Below are 17,684 nucleotides of genomic sequence, written 5' to 3'. Positions count from 1 at the left end.
GCATGCAGCCAATGCATCACAACTCGAGAACGTGTAGAGAACCAATAGGTTAGGTAGTTTGTTGGGAGGAGTGAATGTACCGTTGGTGTGGAAATAAAAGTAGCCGTTAAAACAAATTAATTTGTCTAATAATGTTGGTAACTTTGTTTAGCGCTAACTTAAATGAAGGATTATGTGGTGTAAATGTCTAGTCGTTGGGCCAAAAATCGGCAGGTACGACTGGTACGAGGCCCGATGGCATTTTTGATATTACAAAACTTTTCAGTGGCATTTTTGATATTTTCCCTTTTTGATATTATGAAAAGTTGGGTGGCCATTTTTGATATTTGCCCTATAGTTTATCATTTGATCCATAATGCGCGCATCCCTGTGCATTTATGTTAGAATAAAGTCATTCACAACACTGATTGCAGTTTGGCATCTAACAGTTTCGATTCACAAGTAGGTCGCTACTTTTACATCTCCTATTATTTTAACTGTTCAAAAAATTTTGGAGCAACAGTCACCCTGCATGTGAGGGAGACACGGCTGTTAACATTGACGGGAAGGAGGAATTGCAGTGAAGCAGCCCTGAAAACCGCTAAGAGGGAGGTAAACTGTGGAATTCCGACGTAATAACAACAGCCTAACGCTGTTTAGAGGCTGGAAGGGTCAATGACCCTGATAGATACTGCTCTAAACGTCTTGTGATTTTACGACTTACGTTGTTGGAATCCTTGTAACATAACCCTAAAACGGTTTAGCGCGTTGTGGCGCACTCCTTAGCGCCTTGCAACGCAAACTCACAGATGGAGATGGAGTCACGTCGTACGAGCTTCGCTGTTGCCAGTCAAAATCCAAACGACTAACAGATGAATAAAGAACCAGGCTGGATTCGCACCTTTTTACCTGACCTTGTTGCATCTTTTGCATCTTTTTACAACACGTCGGCGAGACCAACATACTACGTCATGGATGCCGTTTACGGAGGATACGATCCACAAACAGCTAGTGGCAGCCGAGCCTCACGCAACGTGGCGCAGATCACGACTTCCGTGGTCAATTACGCTAAAGCCAGAGAACATGAGAGTGAGTCAAGACGAAATTTCACCGGGGCAGCAGATAAGAGAAAAGCTGTGGACAACATTCCGGTCACGTCTCTCGGGCGTGAGAGCAATCTCACGCGCAACAGTAGTCCCAGCAGCGATCAGTCGGAAGAACAAGGAAAACGCCTTAAATTGGACCGTTCGAGAGATTCAACCTTGCCGGCAACTGAGATATCAAGCACTATGTCATTTACAGAGTCAAAGGATGTTTCTCCTGCGCGGGAGGATAACACGGACTTTGACTATAACAAGGCACTAGCTCTTCTGAGCAGTAATACTCCGGAGCAGATATTATATATTCAGCTGCCGTACTCCAAGTATTTGCAGCTGGAGAGAGCATTTTCTAGACTAAATCCTGAATGCGGCACTATAGAGGAAAAGAGGTATTTGTCTACGACACCTATATTTCTTCTACGACAGTAGCTGACTGTTTTTGTTTGCAGGTATCCATCCTTGTCATACGATAGTGGCACAGAGACAGTAACTGTCATCACTGTCCCCGGTACTGTCCACGAGGCTGGAGCGTATCGGATCAACCTCGAGATCCTCGGATACGCCGATAATTATCTCTCTACACACAGTCCGCAATCAGTGAGTGGCATTGTGCCTCTTGGATCTACAACGACGCGTGGCTTTCATGGTGCCTTTGCGAACTGTGTGAAACAGCCAGACGGAGGAGTAAGATATATAACTGGGCAAGATGATATGGTGACAGTCGTGATTGAGCTTGGGGCTAGTGAGAGATACACCAAGCTTTGTCGTGACAAAGATATTTGGATCGATGGTCTAGGAGTCAAAGTTTTTATCTTAGTATGCATTAATGAATCGCCTCAATTCAAGATGCCTTCTGCTGAGCATGAGCATATCGAAAACCTGGAAGGTGAGCTCATTTTAATGAAAGCGAGTATGGGTGCGACGTTGGAATCAAACCTTCTACTAAACCGTATTGCTCCATTTGTCTACCGACATCACAAATGGGGTGGGCAACTGCGCACAGCTTTCATTGAAGTCTGGAGACCCGATAGCATTCCCATTAGATACGTGAGTATTATTATCGGATTAATTGTATGAACGGTAGTCTTCTCACATCCACGTAAAATATAGGACTTGATTCAAAATGGAAACACCTGTGACCATCTTCCTACGACGCTTGGACTTCACATCAGTGATTTATTTCCGGATGATGCATGGCGGCTTATGGACATCCCAGATCATGACATTCCATTTAATGCTCGTAGATATTTAGAAACGCTTATGCGGGCCATGAATGGAGCTGCCCGGGATAGGTTTGAAAGTTTCGTCAAACAGCAGGGACTAGAGGAGGAAGTGGAAGTACCAGGAAGAGGAAGTGCAAGTGCAAGTGGAAGTACAAGTGGAAATGCAAGTGCAAGTGCAAGTGGAAGTGCAAGTGCAAGTGGAAGTGCAAGTGGAAGTGCAAGTGGAAGTGCAAGTGGAACAGGAACAGGAACAGGACAAGCAAGAGGAACAGGAAAGAAAGGAGGGTGAGGATGAAGTAGAGGATGAGGATGACTAAGCGCTGTGCCGTTAGCTGCAATATAATTTGATCTTCATCTTAATTTCTAATGACCAATCCTATCTGCAGAGAATGTTCGAGCCTCATTCTCCTTTCAGCAACAACATATCCCCTGCAGACTTTTCATGTTATCATCTAAGAGCAGTGCAAGAATCAATACTAAGAGACCCGAAACATACCAATAGCAGTTGAGAAAGGGCTCGGGTTTAATCCGCTGGATGAAATGAATGAATGCAAGAGCGAGACAAGCGCAAGGTATGGAGCTGTAAAGGACTAGACCCTGTTTCAGTTTATTCCAGCCCAGCACAAGTATAGTGCCATATCCCAGTCCAGTCTAGCGCCGTTATATCCAGGTCAAAACCAGTGCGCTTGAATGGAGTATTTTTGGTTTTCGTAGTTTTCTATAAGATATTGTTAGTATAGTTGTTGGTATTCGCTAGGAAAATATATGGGGACAAACTCACATTGGCGCGACATTTTTGGCAACTCTTTAGCGGTCGACCATCGAGGCTGCTAAATATTTGCTGAAGTTCCTCGATAGTTGTACAACGAATCCAACAGCGGCATGACGAGCACCTGCGACAGTATGGAGAGTTTTCTGTTACTGCTTTAATTTGGTCCATTGCGGTCATATTATCGGTCCAGAAAAACGGAGTGATTTAAGAGAACTAGCTGAAATGCGCCGGTTGTCAACAAACGGTTGGTCATTCAATCAGGCGCTGTAGTAGTAAATAGCTATCTATTTGAATTGCTAGGTCAACTAATTTATTTATGTTGTGGTTGATTTTAATATGAAATGCTTCAATTTTGACGATGTTTCGGTGAAGTTTGACCGGTTCGCCGGTGTGACCGTTGTAAGGTAATCCATAATGCGGGTAGCAAGGATTCAGTGTTTTAAGAATTAGAAAAATCAGCAATTCGAATGAGATGATTCACGGTTCGTATTTATGGACATAATATTTAATAGTGACTAAACCCACTATGCACATTCAAAAGTCTTTTAGAATATCTTGGCATGTTGGCTATGGGATATCATGGCATCATCGCCTTTAACAAAACTCTGGACGCTCCAGCAACTTTCATAGATATAAAATGTAAATTACTACCCGATCCATGGTAGGCAACGCACAATTCGAGGCGGGATGAAAAGAAGCATTACAGAAAAATCTCAAATTCTGTTTAGTAAACAATGTAAGGAATTTCCAGCAAGGCATAGCCGGTTGCCGGACGCGGAGGTTCGGGAGGAACAGGATACTTCCAATCCTTTTCGGGATTTCCACAGGTATCCATCGAATTGCGTAGCATTCCACCTGGAATGGGTGCATAAACGTCGAATTCGAGAAAATAGTCATCAGCGACGAGGTGAAACGATGTGTTCTGGTAGCTCACGAAGGCAATTGTTCTACCCATTGCGCCGTCGTTTTCATAGAGATAGAGGGACGCTGGCCTTAGTCCATATTGAGTCTGTATTTGGAAGTGATTAGAGTTATTTAGAGCCTACTCCTATTTGACATCTGTTTGTTTCCTTCCGGCTCTGAATCAGTATTTCGTACTACGCGGCGTGCTTGTCTTAATATGAGTTACTATTCTGATATCAACCGGATATACCTAAGTTGGTTATTTTTATGGTCTCAAGTTTCATTCTTTTCACGTAACATAGCATACTAAATTAATAAACGGTAATTGGCATATTCTCTGTACTGCTATTAGAATGTGAGATGGATTCGTAATAATAGACCTCATGTCACAAGGCTTGGCAGGACAAGATTGGACATCCTTTGAGAGAGAGACTTGGGCGGACGATCATCGATGCGCATCACTGGACTTGTGAATCTGAAGCGACAGGAAGCTGAAACTCAACATGTCGGTAGGGCATGCCACGCATTCAGCAGCAAATCGGAGTGTACCGGGGATTACTGGTACTTGTTTATTGACAATGGAGATACATACAGATATGGGACACCATTCTACGATAATGTGTTGGTCAGGGGTACTCTCAGCCGGCCGACAGCGGTAAGAACCATAGAGGCCCGATATTGGTTCTCAACCATTCCTGGTGGAAAAAATTCACAGGAGTGGCTCTAATCTCTTGTCCTTGGAGGAGATGGCTGGGAATACAATCTTCGAGTACAAGCTCACCCAAGTTCGGCGAGATATTATGGCCAACATATTCACCGTCTTCCACTATTGTCTATAACCATGTTAGTTACACTCTAAAAATCGTGTGTATACGTTCAACTATTTACAAATGATTGTGAAGGTTCCAGTATCGTCTCAGGCGCGCAATCCTCATTTTCGATGCGGTAGGTTTCAAGGATGACTCGGCGCACTTTTCCGAACCAAGTAATCCCTTCATGTTCCAACGGCCCGTAGGGATGTTGCAATAATTGGGAACGAAAGTCGTTCTCAGCCTCTTCTACCATAGCTACGGCCTCCTCATTGGATGCGAAATATCGTACGTTCGCCGTCGTCCTACGAATCCCTTCAGAAATAGATATTGAGAGACCGAGACGGCAACGTAACGCACATACGGACCAAGAGATGGCTGCCCGCAGACTGTCATATGACTGCGAGACACCGACTTCGACTGCAATCATTAATATGAAACGATCTCCGTCGCAGTATTGCAGTGCGCCGCCCAGGCTCTTGTGGTAAGCCCAAAGCAGGTATTTATGCGCCTTGAGGAGCCTGAGTCATAGAAGAGATTGCGACTGATTGCTGGACTGATTCCGGAATTCATTTTAACCTCATCGGAAATACACGACAGCAATCCACCCGCCATTCCCGAATGGAGCGGAGTCGGTTGAGCCACCACGATGGCCACTCCCTTGGCGCTATCATAGAATAGCCGAGGATACCTGCGCACTATTGTCAGCTGCGCTCAGTCAAAATCTACGAAGCACATACCTGGCTTCTTCCCTTTCGAGTATCTCATCGACTTGTTCGTACTCTTTCTGGCTCGCCGGTATCTCTAGTCTGGTATCCGGGGAGAGTGGCCGCCGAACTACTTCAAGGAGACGTGAACTTGCCATTTAGTGGTGAAAGTCGTACGAATTCATCTTTCTCTGCCTAACTGGAAATATATTCAGGTAGGATTTTCTCTTCACTCTTGTCTCCACGTTGCGGCGAACACATTTTGCACGGGGCTCAGCTGAAAATTGTTAGTTGCAGATCCAACGCTACTCTGTTTGTCGATCGCGTCCAATTTCGATTAGCGAGGTAGGGTGACGTCAGAATGGCAGAAGTGATGCACAGTGGCATTAAATCCAGAGACTTGTGAATTCGATCAGTATTTTGCGTGAGTCAGATCTAGAAAGAATCAGGTAATGTGGCATGTTTATTTTCGGCAGGCTCCAATATTATGATTGTTAAATCCATATCGTGCACGGTGTGAGTGCGCCGCACCTAAACCGTTCAGCCTTCGGCGCAGTGTTCCATAAGGCAGAGTCGCGTTTGACATAATTTGTATTCTGTATTCATTCACATACTTCCGGGATAAAGAGCTCGCGATCACTTTGGGACAGTCCCTGAGTAATCCAAATAAATTCAGAGTTCAGGAACCGCATGCAGCATGAACACAAAAACGTCCTTCAGGGCACCTATTACCCTGCCAAGGCTATTTGTCGTTGGTCATCGTGGCAGACGGGTAAGGGTAATAATTCTACCCTCGCAGCCAAAATAAACCGGCGATCCTGTCGATCCCTGCATTCTACCGAAGAACTAGATGACGTTCACCCTGTCCAGCTATTCTTCCATGAACTCGATAGTATATGCACTCACTCGGACGATGCCAATTCGTGATGGAGAATTCTTTTTTTTACTTGTATATCACTGACGGATTTCCTCGATTGACTAAATTGAATCCACTCATCGCCTCATCAGTCCTTTTCACTCGGATACAAGACGATATCTGATACATTTGACATACAATGGCGGCAACAGTGGCACGTGGCCTTCAAAAGGCCGAGGATACAGTCAGAGCTGTCAGCACTGGTGAAAAGAAAGTAGCTGATATCACGCGAGACACTGTGGATGTGCAGCAAGGCAAATTTATCACCACCGATCATGGTGTGCGGGTTCACAATACTGACAATTGGCTGAGAGTTGTGGATGGAAAACACAGCGGTCCTTCATTGCTGGAAGATCAAATTGCTCGCGAGAAGGTCGAGTCATATGTTGTGTCCAGTAACCACAGCCTGTGCTAATCTATTTTCATCAGATTCATCGTTTCGATCATGAACGCATTCCCGAGCGAGTCGTTCATGCGCGAGGCACAGGAGCCTTCGGAAACTTCAGACTGAAAGAGAGCGCTGCCGATGTGACTAGTGCTGGAGTCCTCACTGATACTTCGCGAAATACTCCCGTGTTCGTTCGATTCTCCACCGTCCAGGGCAGCAGAGGCAGTGCCGATACTGTTCGAGACGTTCGTGGATTTGCTGTGAAGTTCTACACGGATGAAGGTAACTGGGATATTGTCGGGAACAACATTCCTGTCTTCTTCATTCAGGACTCGATCAAGTTTCCTGACTTTGGTAAGTCCCGTATCGCAATTGACTACATAACACTGCTGATGCAATCCAGTTCATGCTGTGAAACCGGAACCCCAGAATGAAGTCCCACAGGGCCAGACAGCTCACAACAACTTCTGGGACTTTGTCTACTTGCACTCGGAAGCTACCCACATGTTCATGTGGACAATGTCTGACCGCGCAATTCCCCGGTCGTTTCGTATGATGCAGGGTTTTGGTGTCAACACATTTAGCCTGGTCAACAAGGAGGGCAAGCGACACTTCGTCAAGTTTCACTTTATTCCGCACTTAGGCGTTCACTCGCTCGTCTGGGATGAGGCCTTGAAGCTGGCCGGGCAGGACCCCGACTTCCACAGAAAGGACCTTGTGGAAGCCATTGACAACAAGGCTTACCCCAAGTGGGACTTTGCAATTCAGACGATCCCTGAAGAGAATCAAGACGACTTTGAATTCGACATCCTTGACGCTACCAAGATTTGGCCGGAGGAGTTGGTGCCGTTGCGAGTAATTGGAGAATTGGAGCTTAATCGCAATGTCGACGAGTTCTTCCCGGAGACCGAACAAGCTGCCTTCTGTACAAGCCACGTCGTGCCTGGTATCGATTTCTCCGACGACCCTCTTCTGCAGGGCCGCAACTTCTCATATTTCGATACTCAAATTTCGCGACTTGGTATCAACTGGGAAGAATTGCCGATTAACCGCCCAGTCTGCCCAATGATGAACCACAACCGAGATGGTGCGATGAGGCATCGCATTACCACAGGCACTGTCAACTACTGGCCCAACCGATTTGAGGCATGTCCTCCGACCAATTTCAAGCAGGGAGGTAAAGGTGGCTTTACTTCCTATCCTCAGAATATTGCTGGTATAAAGAACCGCGCCTTAAGCCCGAAGTTCCGTGAGCACCATAGCCAGGCGCAGTTGTTCTATAATTCTCTTTCGGAGCATGAGAAGGCTCATGTCGCCAAGGCATTCAGCTTTGAACTGGATCACTGCGATGATCCTATTGTTTATGAGCGTATGACTCTGCGTTTGGCGGAGATTGAACTTCCTCTTGCACAACAGGTGGCGACCATGGTAGGCGCTCCCACGCCGAAGAAGGCTGGGATGCAGAACCACGGTAAAAAGGCCCGTGGTTTATCTCAGGTGGATTTTGCACCAAAGAACCCAACGATCGCTTCGCGACGTATTGCAATCATCGTTGACGACGGCTACGACCCCATTGCCTTTGCCGGGATCAATGGCGCTGCCATGGTTGCTGGTGCACTTCCTTTTGTCATTGGAAGCCGCCGTCAGCCAATCTTCGCGGACGGCGAAGACAGGTCGTCCAGCAAGGGAGTAACTCCCGACCACCACTACGACGGCATGCGCTCGACCATGTTTGACGCGACATTTATCCCTGGCGGTCCTCATGTGCAGACGCTGTCCAAAAACGGGCTGGTTCGCCACTGGATTGCTGAGTCGTTCGGTCATCTTAAGGCAATTGGTGCAACAGGCGACGCCGTCGGATTGGTGCAGCGAGTCCTGGCCGGTGTCGACCTTCAATTCTCTACCAGCGCTAACGCCGGTGTTATGGAATCTTACGGAGTCGTGACCGCTGCTGGTCCCCAAAAGCCAGAGGGCTTCAAGGAGGCATTCCAGATCCTGAAGGACTCAACAGATTTTGTCGGGAAGTTCTTCTTCGAGATTTCGAAGCACAGAAACTATAAGCGGGAACTTGATGGGTTGGCGGCCACCGTTGCATTTTAATGACATAGGTGGTCTACATGTGCGCATGGCATCTGTGTATGCTAATTTTTTCTTTCATGAACACCCTCTGACCAAAACGAAAACTTGTAGGTCCGCAATCACTATCTTTTCTTTTTCTTGTCATGTGATTTATCTATTAATACGCGACTCCTCACGGGTCATATACGTATATGGTAATATATATTTACAATATCATCAATCTATAGGCCATAGGCTATTATAAATATGCTTGATGCGAACAAATGTATCTAAATTATCATTTAACGCCAGAGTTAAAATGGAAGCTTTTAAGCTTTACAATTATTCGCAACTGACAAGCTTGCATTTACAGCGCTATCAGCAAAAGCTGATGGTTAAGTTTGACCTTATTACGACCAACAGGCGTAGCGCCAGACTTAAGAATGCGCCGGTTTCACAGCGGTAGACGTGGAATTTTGCAGAAATTATCACTAGAAATAGATTACTAATTATCGTAGCAATAATGCAAGAAGTTATACGATTCTGCAATACAATATGATTGCAATATGCGATTAGATACTATGAAGCATGGGCCCAGGCACGAAACTATAAAATTCAGACCTTTCAGGTCTCTGACTTAAATGGAGTGTTACCACCGGGTCAACTTGGCACCAAACCACGCCGCTGTCTATGCGGCTCGTTATTATGAGCATTCAGGGTTGCTTTAAATTTCGTTTGACTCACTCTAATTAGATTATTTAGGTGCAATAAAACGTAAAATGAGCCAAAGATGTGGCGTCAGTCATCATACGCATATTCAATCATAAAATAGAAGAAGAAATAAAACGTAAAACTTTTGACTATCATAGCTTTTCATGCTGGAAGGTAAGTTAATCAGTTGCCTACTCGTGAAGGGGCCTATTTTGTCCAGGATATATTCTTCAAATCTAGCATCCGGAATAATTTTACAGATTCGCATAATAAGAGTAATCCTGGTTTAGCAAGTAATACGGATTGGGCTGCGGGCCGGTGCTGCCACCGTACCAGATTGGCGTTGACAAATTCTTAGGTGTGTCCACGCGCTTTTCGTTGTTGAAAACGTATTCAAAAGTTTTGGCCCACTGAACGCGGTTGTTCAAGCCATCCAGTTCCCAAAGTTCTTGCAGGAAGTGCAAGAAAGAGGTGTGCGTGTAGGCCGAGTTGGCCGCGTACATAGTGCCTTCGTCGTGGATGAGGGTGTTTGGACCTACCCACGGAGAGATGAGGAACGCAGGGACACTGTCGTCGGCGTCAGTCAGCCATTGATCCATGTTAGGAAATTCAAGCTAATATTTACTAACCGGACACCGAGACGAGTAAAGTCGTAAGTAACGTTGTGAGCATCAGATACACCTGAAAAGCTGATCTTGTCCTCTGGCTGGGGGATATTAACTGGAGGAGGAACGTGGTCAGCAAATCCTCCATGTTCGTCGAAGTTGATAATAATCAAGCTATAATAGTATAAGTTTCCAATTAGTGGCGGTTCCTAGCGTAGGTCTCAGGAACTGAAATACTCACACATTGTCCCAATACTTTGAGTTTCGAACAGCATCATACAGATGCTTGATCATCTGTTCGCCAGCAGCCAAGTTGCTCGTTGGGTGCATGGAGTCAACGGTGCAGCACTCAGGGTTGATGTACGAGAACTGAGGCAGAGTTCCCTGCTCAAGATCGCGGTAGAACTCGTCCGCGTGAACAAGTTTGTCCATTGCATTCTCTTGTACCCACTATAATCAAATCATTAACCTTGGCACACATTGGGAGCCTTGCATTGAAGCGCTTTCTTACCTCGTACATGAAGGAGTCGATAATATCCGTCTCGTAGTACTTAATAACAGTCAGCAAATAATGAAATCCTTTATTTCTGCATGATCCGAGCTCACGTTCTTCCAAGAGATACCCTTCTTGCTGAGCGCCTCAAAGATTGAGGTCGCACAGTTGGTTCCAGTGACATTGTTAAAAAATCCAGCGGCCTGGCCGGTGTTGTCGACAAATCCGCAAGTCGAGCCAGACGTAGCAAACTGGCGGTTGGGGTCGGTTGGTCCAGGGTGTTCGGCATGCTAAAAGTTGTCAGTATATCTTCAGGTGAACAGTGCAGCTATGCAGAGGAATCGCACGTATGAGTCCCAGAACGCAAATGTCTTGGCGATCTCGGCGAGGGTCGCCGTTTTTTTCTGGGAGTAAGCATTGATAACGAACGACGCCTGTCCTGGGGTCTCCGTGTACTTGTCCGCCTGGCGCTCGATGAACCCACCCATAGTGGGGACGTCATCTTTCGTAGGGTTCCATGTCCTGTATATTTCATACGAGGTGCCCGCAAAGTTGTGGTCCGGGTCTTTCAAAGGAACCTCGCCTTCGTAGGGACCAGCGCAGACCATCAGAGGCTCACCCCACACAGTCCAATTGGGGTTGGTGTACTCGTTGCAGAATGGGGTCTTGAGATTGCGCAAGTTGTCGATGTCAGGGTGGAAGTCCCAGTATCCTGCCAGGTTATCAAAACTATGATTTTCCATCATGAGATAGACAACGTGTTTGATCTGGCCGAATACCAATTTTAGCATATACAGTCATCTAAATTGTCGAATTCAACCTTACATCTCCTCGGATCCTTTTCCAAACATCGCTGCTGCCAGTTGGATGCGCTGAGCTCACAGCGGTCATGGCCGAGATGGCCATGAAAGCAAGAGCCGACTTCATTGTGCTTGCGTAGTAGATGTGATGATTTGTCTGAAGGCATCGTCTACACCTCTACCCTGACCGATCGTATTTATATGGCCCCCGCGTCAGACTCGCCAGTGCTTGGGCTTTGTGTCTCAAAAGATCCGCTCCGCAGAAATCCACCATTCGTCAGCCGAGCTCGCATCTCGCCGAAAAATCTAGCTTTTCGGAAGAAGCGACAGTGACGACGACAACGACGAGGTGTACCCACACGTGGGCTTGCTTTCTGGACTAGAGGGATTTTCAAAACTGCAGAGATGCATAGAGATATTGACAGAGTCCACACACAGAAATGGAACGGCACACGAGGGATGGTAACATGAGAAGCTGTCCGAAATCGCCGAAGATACTCAAGGACATTTTTTCCTACTTAGTGGTGTATCTAGTCTTTCTAATCTCACTTATTTCCGAACGATAGTTTGCTAGTTTGATACTGCTAACCCGATACGTGCTCCAAACTCCGTGGGTTGCTCTTCAGCGCATCTCGTGCCAATCTTCGTAGAGACGGTTGGTTGCAGTTCTTAGTATCAGGGGAGTAAGGATTAGGTATGCGCGTGGCATGATTGGCTGACGACAAGGTTATCCACAGGCAGCCGCATCCATGCGGCTTCACGCCCGTTGTAAATTTCGGCAAGGAATTCCGCTCGCATCTTGGCAACGTGCTCTAATCAACCGCAGTTAAGCAATGGCTTTCTCTCAGTGATAACTGGTCAATAACCCTAGCTTATACGTCATGCAGCACGTTGTGCACTCGATAGGCTCTCGTTCATAGATACCAACTTAACGGTCCTAGCATGACTCAAAGATCTCTGAAATGAGCCGAGTTAATGGTGAAGAGGCTTGTACTCTAGGGTCAATTCCTCTGCCCGGTACTGGTTTGCTAGTTTGCTTCTCTGTTTGCTCCTGGTAAAACTTGTTTAATTCGTCAGTGACTAGACGCCCGCCTGCACAGCTCCTGAACTAGTATTTCTTCCTCATCAAATTTTCTAGGACTATCAAAATTTCCAGAGATCGCAATTCAATTCTGTCTCGCATGAAATCGACGCTTTAAACAAAAGACAAAGAACAGGTCCAGTCAACCATGTCTCTTGTCTCTGTAAAGAGGCTTCTTTCTACTTATTCACCGATTTCAGAAACATATTCCGTAGATCCCGAGAAGGAATCTCAGGGTCCATTTGCGAGGGAGACTTGCGACCTCGAATCAGCAGCAGGGTCCGAATTGTCTGACGTCAAGTCAATTCCGAACGAGAAAAAGAGCTTTAAGATCGTCGATGCCAGAGTAGTATCGGATGCAATCATAGGGCTCTCAGATGGCTTGACCGTGCCATTCGCTCTCACGGCAGGTTTGTCTACGATGGAAGACACCAAAGTTGTCATCTTTGGCGGGTTGGCTGAGCTCATTGCTGGAGCTATATCAATGGGCTTGGGAGGATACTTGGGGGCCAAGAGCGAAGAGTAAGTCTATTATACGCAGTCTAAACGAGAAGCTTACGCTCCATTGCACAGAAACTTATATCAGGCGACGCTGAAGGAGACCATAGCAGAAACAGTCGCATACCCATCCTCAACTGCTGTCATGATATCGGATATATTCGCCCCGTACGACCTCCCTCCCATTATTGTCGCCGACCTGACAGCCCACCTTTCAAGGTCACCCAATCTACCCTCCTTCTTGATGAACTTTCACCACACGCTTGCAGAACCGTCGGGGTCGCGCGCTCTCACCTGCGCCCTGACAATCGCCTTAGGCTACTTTGTTGGCGGCTTCGTCCCGTTGGTCCCGTACTTTTTTGTTGGCCCACATGAAGTGTACCATGGATTGCGCTGGTCTGCTGCCACGATGGTCGTCGCTCTGTTTTTATTTGGTTACGGGAAAACTTGCTTAGTTTCCGGGTGGAGAGGCTCGCAGAACATTCGAAGAGGCGTTGTAGGCGGGGTGCAAATGGTGCTCGTGGGTGGGTTAGCAGCAGGAACGGCCATGGCGCTGGTGAAAGCTTTCCAGTCGCTTGCCTCTTCTGGTTCTCCTGACGACAAGCCTAATCACAACGGCTAGCTCTATCCTGGACGATGAGGGTTTGGTTTCCATGATGGTATTGCAGCATGCTTAAGACATAATGAAGAAACAATACTGTGGAAAGGTGTAGAAGGTGCTACCATAGATTCCAAATTGTCTAAAGAAGGATGCCGTGGCGGTGATACAGCGAATATAGATTATTCTGGTATCACCGAAGGAAGGCAATAATTGAAGAGTAGTGTGGCAGAAGAGTGGATTCGGCATGGTTTGGGGTTGTGGTATATTTGGTTTAGTTGATTCTCTTATCCATGGTTCAGGGTTGTGGTTTAGGCTAAAAGTCCAAAATATCACGGAAACTTTTCAAAATTCCAAAATTTCGTTGAAAATGACACAAGAGCAGAGATGAACTCTTTCTGGAAATCACGAAATCCTTGCTGAATCACCAGTCCACTAGAAACGTGCACCTTTTCTCGCAGCGGCGCGAATACCTTGTTCCGTGTACCCCAGAAATTCGGTCTTTGGTACATTAAATTCACATTTCTCTCACTTGACGTAGAGGTGATTTTCGATTGGTCGGAGAGTATTCCGCGCACCATGTCACGATGAGATTCGAGGTGTCAAGATGAGATTCGAGGTCGGCTGAGATGTCGTCCAGATGTTCGACCACACAGCCGTCAAGAAATTCGCGAAGCACATCGTTCATTAAGTTCTGAAACGGGCATCACAAGCGAATGCTCCCACGTTGAGAAGGACGTCTTCCGCTCGGCTTGTAGGAACCCTAAAATTCATGGATCATTAAAAAAAGCAACAAAAGGAAGTTGATTTATAGAGAGATTCTTTGTGGAGTCTTGGACAAGCAAACAGAAAAGAAATGCCATTGGAAGACTACTGATACGAAGCGACAAGCCTTTGCCAAATTTCATAGCAATGTGACAACCGCCCCGGGCCTTTTCCGCCAGATCGAGTTCACCTTAAAACCATAGCGATAATTTGAGACAATTCTTCGTATTGCGCTTACTAATATGTTTCCTCTTCCAGCTGTGAGGGGTCGACTTGAAACAGCCTTCTCTAATTGGGAGATATTTGATGCAATCTCGCGAAAAGCTCCGCCTCCATCCTTTTCGCTCCGTCTGGCCCGCTGAGGATTTCTCCCACCATATCAGTTCCAGCTGGAAAGTCAAACTCTAAAACTGGTTCTCCAGCGCCTCTCATATTAGCCAATACTGCTTGGCGAAAGTGCCACCGCAGAAGCTCATCTCTTACACTTCTTTCATCATTGGGATCTCGACATACGCGGTCAAGCACCCTCCCATCAAGGCCTAGAAGATCGGAATCGAAACTGACTATCTTGTAGTTGTCATCTGGGTTGATTGAGAATTTGAAACTATCAAACAATTGATGGAAATTGGACTGCATAAGTAGTCCATTCTGGCACGAATTGATCCCTAAATCCAGCTCTCCAGTTCGGTCTGTAATCCAACGAGAAAATCCTTGATTACGAAAGTAATCGCGATGCGAGACAGGAAATATGTGAGCTGCCTCGAAAGTTGTCCAGTCGCCAATATCAGCATCCGCATTGACAAGCCCAGTTATAACGCACTTTCCATCTCTCTCACGGACTAGATTTCGAAAGCGGTTTTCTCTGCTACTAACTGTATGTGACCATACCCGCAGTATACAGGGTTCATCTGTGACGGATATTAAGCCTTTTCAATCATCAGCAGCTGCTACACGCAGTATTTACAAAGATAAAGCTCACCGACAGGAGAATCTGCCTTCAAGTCATAGTCTCCAGGACGAAGAGGCTCGTCGGTGGGTGTCAAGGTTACCCCTGAACCTCGTAATGTTACGCTATGCGGACAATCTGCAATAATAACGATGTTCAGCATAAATAGGAAATTTTTGGCTGTAATCGATCGATGTAATCGCAATCCTCCGAGAGGCCGATCTGGCCTGGAAGCATCGTAAAAATGAACATTTCGACGGAGCGACCTGCTGACAGGCATAGAGTATAATGCCCTAAATGCTAGTTAGTGTTAATGATAGTAACATTATAAAAAGATGCACCAAGGACAATCATACTGCACCGCTTATAATGAGAGTGACAATTTTAATTTCAGAGGCGAAATATGAATGTAGGACTTGTAAGCATAGTGCAATAAAATCACCGTGATTTCAACTGGAATTCATAACAACGCACACAAGATACCGACTTTGAGCAAAGCTGTGCGAAACACGCCAAAGGCGTCGTGGTTACACCACTGAGAAATCAATTTTGCGCACTTACAACGTATCTCCCAAAATCGACCGGGCTTCTTGGACGCCTCTATAGTGCATCCACTCTTGTCGCTGCATTTGTACCACAACGTTGGAGGATCACCTTCCTGCGGAGGATAAGTTCCATCCTATGGATGAGCCCGCGCAAGGCAAACCTGGTGAGGCGGAATATATTTACCATGACTGAAACCATCAGTCGTTAATCCGGTAGAGAGTACCGTTGTTGTTTGTACTATCTCCCTATCTTTATCCTGTCAGGGGCACCCGGCAGAGTGTGTCGTTCGTTTGTTTTCTCTCTATTCTTTTCTTTTCCTTCTTCCCTTTCCTTGTCTCTTTGTCGATACTACATATTTTGGGTAGTTTATCTAATGATCGACACACATCTGCTCTTCCGTATCATAGGATCCTGACAAAGGATCGACAATTATCGGTTGCCTGGAAACTATCTACGCGACCCTATGGCGCGACTGAACCAGGAAATGGACGGAGATGTCAGACAGTTTATCGAGGACGTGGCCGAGGAGAATGTGCCAGAAATCCCAGTTGAGAGACTCAACTAGATTCTCCGTGGTGTAGCAGAGATTCGAGATGTCTTACGTGGATGTTGTTGGATGCAAAGAGTTTGAGAAGCTACAACTTGTAGCTAGGGAGAATGAAGATTAAGCGAAGGAACTAGCTGTTTGGACTCAGAAAAGCTCAAATTCAGCAGACTGAGATTGAGCGGTCAAATCCAAACTCTAGAGAGAGGGAATACTCCGCTTCGACAGGCTAGAGGACAGTCTACTGTATCCACTTCGAAATCGAGTCCACCCTTAAACCTAAGGAATTTAAGGGCACCAAATTTATCAACAACCTGGCTATGCGACAACGTCTGGCCTTGTGTGCAAATTACATCGAGGCGTTTATGGATTTAAACAAATTCCATGATGCTGGAACAAAAAAGTCACCACTAAGCTCAAACAACAAGGGTTCATCAAGACTGGTGTATTTTATCAAGAATCAAATCCCGCCTATCTGAAGTCAATGCACGGAAGGCCATTGAAAAAGATGTTCCACTGTCAGAGCTTCGAAACCACAGTCTACGAGGAATACGAAAAGGCGACTCAACGAATCAATCAAGGCCCTGTGGACTTTGACGCCTATCTGAGCTCCATTGATCGGGAACTACCAGAAATCCCAGACTTAGTATATAGCCCCTTAAAATCTCAGCTGCACCACTCTGTTGGCGATCTCAAAGACGTTGTGGATACATTCAGCTTGATCTTCAAAGATCAATGCCATGAATATAGCTTTGGAGGTGGAACGCGCAAAGAATACCCGTCAGCATCGTCATAGTCGGCAACTCTTTGCCGGTTGTAATGGAATTATTTCTCCATACGCACTAGACAAGCTGTTGGCTCATATGAAGCAATGCAACGTAACTCCAACTAGCGCTCTTCGTCCTTGTACAGGTGTCTTCACTATAACAATAGGAATGCCATGTGCTCATACAATTCAGCCTGTCCTGGCCGAGGGCAGTTCTCTGGACCCCAAGCACTTCAACTCGCAGTGGTACCTCGCACGGAGCACTACAGCCGGTGGATTATCGAATTTGGGTCCAAAATCCGGAAAGGATACGACCTCGAGGTTGTCCAGGGACGGGTCAACTCGTCGAGTGCCGTCTAGGTTTAAGGTTGTCGAGCGGCAACTTCATACTGATGTAGGCATTGAACGTGGGAGGGGTAGAGGCAGAGGTCGAGGGCGAGGCGTGGCAGAGGCTCCGCGAGGTCGAGGGATGTCTA

General features: G+C 46.4%; 8 protein-coding genes across 8 annotated transcripts; 3 read left to right on the top strand and 5 right to left on the bottom strand.

Annotated features, from left to right (window-relative positions):
* The first annotated feature begins 818 nt into the window (after nt 1–818).
* On the top strand, nt 819–2,662 carry V1513DRAFT_454662 (uncharacterized protein). The gene is made up of 3 exons (XM_066899409.1): nt 819–1,468; nt 1,529–2,126; nt 2,190–2,662. Exons 1-3 carry the CDS (start codon nt 852–854, stop codon nt 2,589–2,591), a joined length of 1,617 nt encoding a protein of 538 aa, XP_066750535.1. The 5' UTR covers nt 819–851; the 3' UTR covers nt 2,592–2,662.
* Nucleotides 2,663–2,759: 97 nt separating this feature from the next.
* Nucleotides 2,760–3,432, bottom strand: V1513DRAFT_454661 (uncharacterized protein). The gene is made up of 2 exons (XM_066899408.1): nt 3,084–3,432; nt 2,760–3,020 (listed from the first exon to the last, which is right to left on the bottom strand). Exons 1-2 carry the CDS (start codon nt 3,249–3,251, stop codon nt 2,910–2,912), a joined length of 279 nt encoding a protein of 92 aa, XP_066750534.1. The 5' UTR covers nt 3,252–3,432; the 3' UTR covers nt 2,760–2,909.
* Nucleotides 3,433–3,798: 366 nt separating this feature from the next.
* On the bottom strand, nt 3,799–4,101 carry V1513DRAFT_386249 (uncharacterized protein; the record flags this gene model as incomplete). Its single annotated transcript, XM_066895242.1, has 1 exon — nt 3,799–4,101. A coding segment is annotated over one exon (303 nt), but the record flags the coding sequence as incomplete, so codon positions are not given.
* Nucleotides 4,102–4,524: 423 nt separating this feature from the next.
* V1513DRAFT_481767 (uncharacterized protein) lies at nt 4,525–6,150 on the bottom strand. Its single transcript, XM_066900368.1, has 4 exons — nt 5,527–6,150; nt 5,366–5,477; nt 4,866–5,264; nt 4,525–4,810 (listed from the first exon to the last, which is right to left on the bottom strand). The coding sequence occupies exons 1-4, from the start codon at nt 5,649–5,651 to the stop codon at nt 4,616–4,618; spliced, it is 831 nt and encodes a 276-aa protein (XP_066750532.1). The 5' UTR covers nt 5,652–6,150; the 3' UTR covers nt 4,525–4,615.
* A 107-nt stretch (nt 6,151–6,257) lies between these two features.
* On the top strand, nt 6,258–9,137 carry V1513DRAFT_454655 (catalase-like domain-containing protein). The gene is made up of 3 exons (XM_066899407.1): nt 6,258–6,782; nt 6,839–7,151; nt 7,201–9,137. The coding sequence occupies exons 1-3, from the start codon at nt 6,549–6,551 to the stop codon at nt 8,895–8,897; spliced, it is 2,244 nt and encodes a 747-aa protein (XP_066750531.1). The 5' UTR covers nt 6,258–6,548; the 3' UTR covers nt 8,898–9,137.
* A 683-nt stretch (nt 9,138–9,820) lies between these two features.
* On the bottom strand, nt 9,821–11,591 carry V1513DRAFT_434375 (phosphatidylglycerol specific phospholipase; the record flags this gene model as incomplete). The annotated part of the gene is made up of 7 exons (XM_066896468.1): nt 9,821–10,133; nt 10,196–10,345; nt 10,413–10,621; nt 10,683–10,721; nt 10,778–10,954; nt 11,012–11,431; nt 11,490–11,591. 7 exons carry the CDS (start codon nt 11,589–11,591, stop codon nt 9,821–9,823), a joined length of 1,410 nt encoding a protein of 469 aa, XP_066750530.1.
* Nucleotides 11,592–12,236: 645 nt separating this feature from the next.
* On the top strand, nt 12,237–13,979 carry V1513DRAFT_454649 (VIT family-domain-containing protein). The gene is made up of 2 exons (XM_066899406.1): nt 12,237–13,067; nt 13,119–13,979. Exons 1-2 carry the CDS (start codon nt 12,694–12,696, stop codon nt 13,663–13,665), a joined length of 921 nt encoding a protein of 306 aa, XP_066750529.1. The 5' UTR covers nt 12,237–12,693; the 3' UTR covers nt 13,666–13,979.
* A 479-nt stretch (nt 13,980–14,458) lies between these two features.
* Nucleotides 14,459–15,795, bottom strand: V1513DRAFT_307035 (HNH endonuclease-domain-containing protein). Its single transcript, XM_066894645.1, has 2 exons — nt 15,386–15,795; nt 14,459–15,332 (listed from the first exon to the last, which is right to left on the bottom strand). The coding sequence occupies exons 1-2, from the start codon at nt 15,630–15,632 to the stop codon at nt 14,695–14,697; spliced, it is 885 nt and encodes a 294-aa protein (XP_066750528.1). The 5' UTR covers nt 15,633–15,795; the 3' UTR covers nt 14,459–14,694.
* Nucleotides 15,796–17,684: the final 1,889 nt, after the last annotated feature.

The sequence above is a fragment of the Lipomyces chichibuensis genome (genome assembly GCF_038497645.1).
Source record: "Lipomyces chichibuensis strain CBS 12929 unplaced genomic scaffold V1513scaffold_78, whole genome shotgun sequence".
NCBI classification, from domain to species: Eukaryota; Fungi; Ascomycota; class Lipomycetes; order Lipomycetales; family Lipomycetaceae; genus Lipomyces; species Lipomyces chichibuensis.
This window is presented reverse-complemented; position numbering and strand designations above follow the sequence as displayed.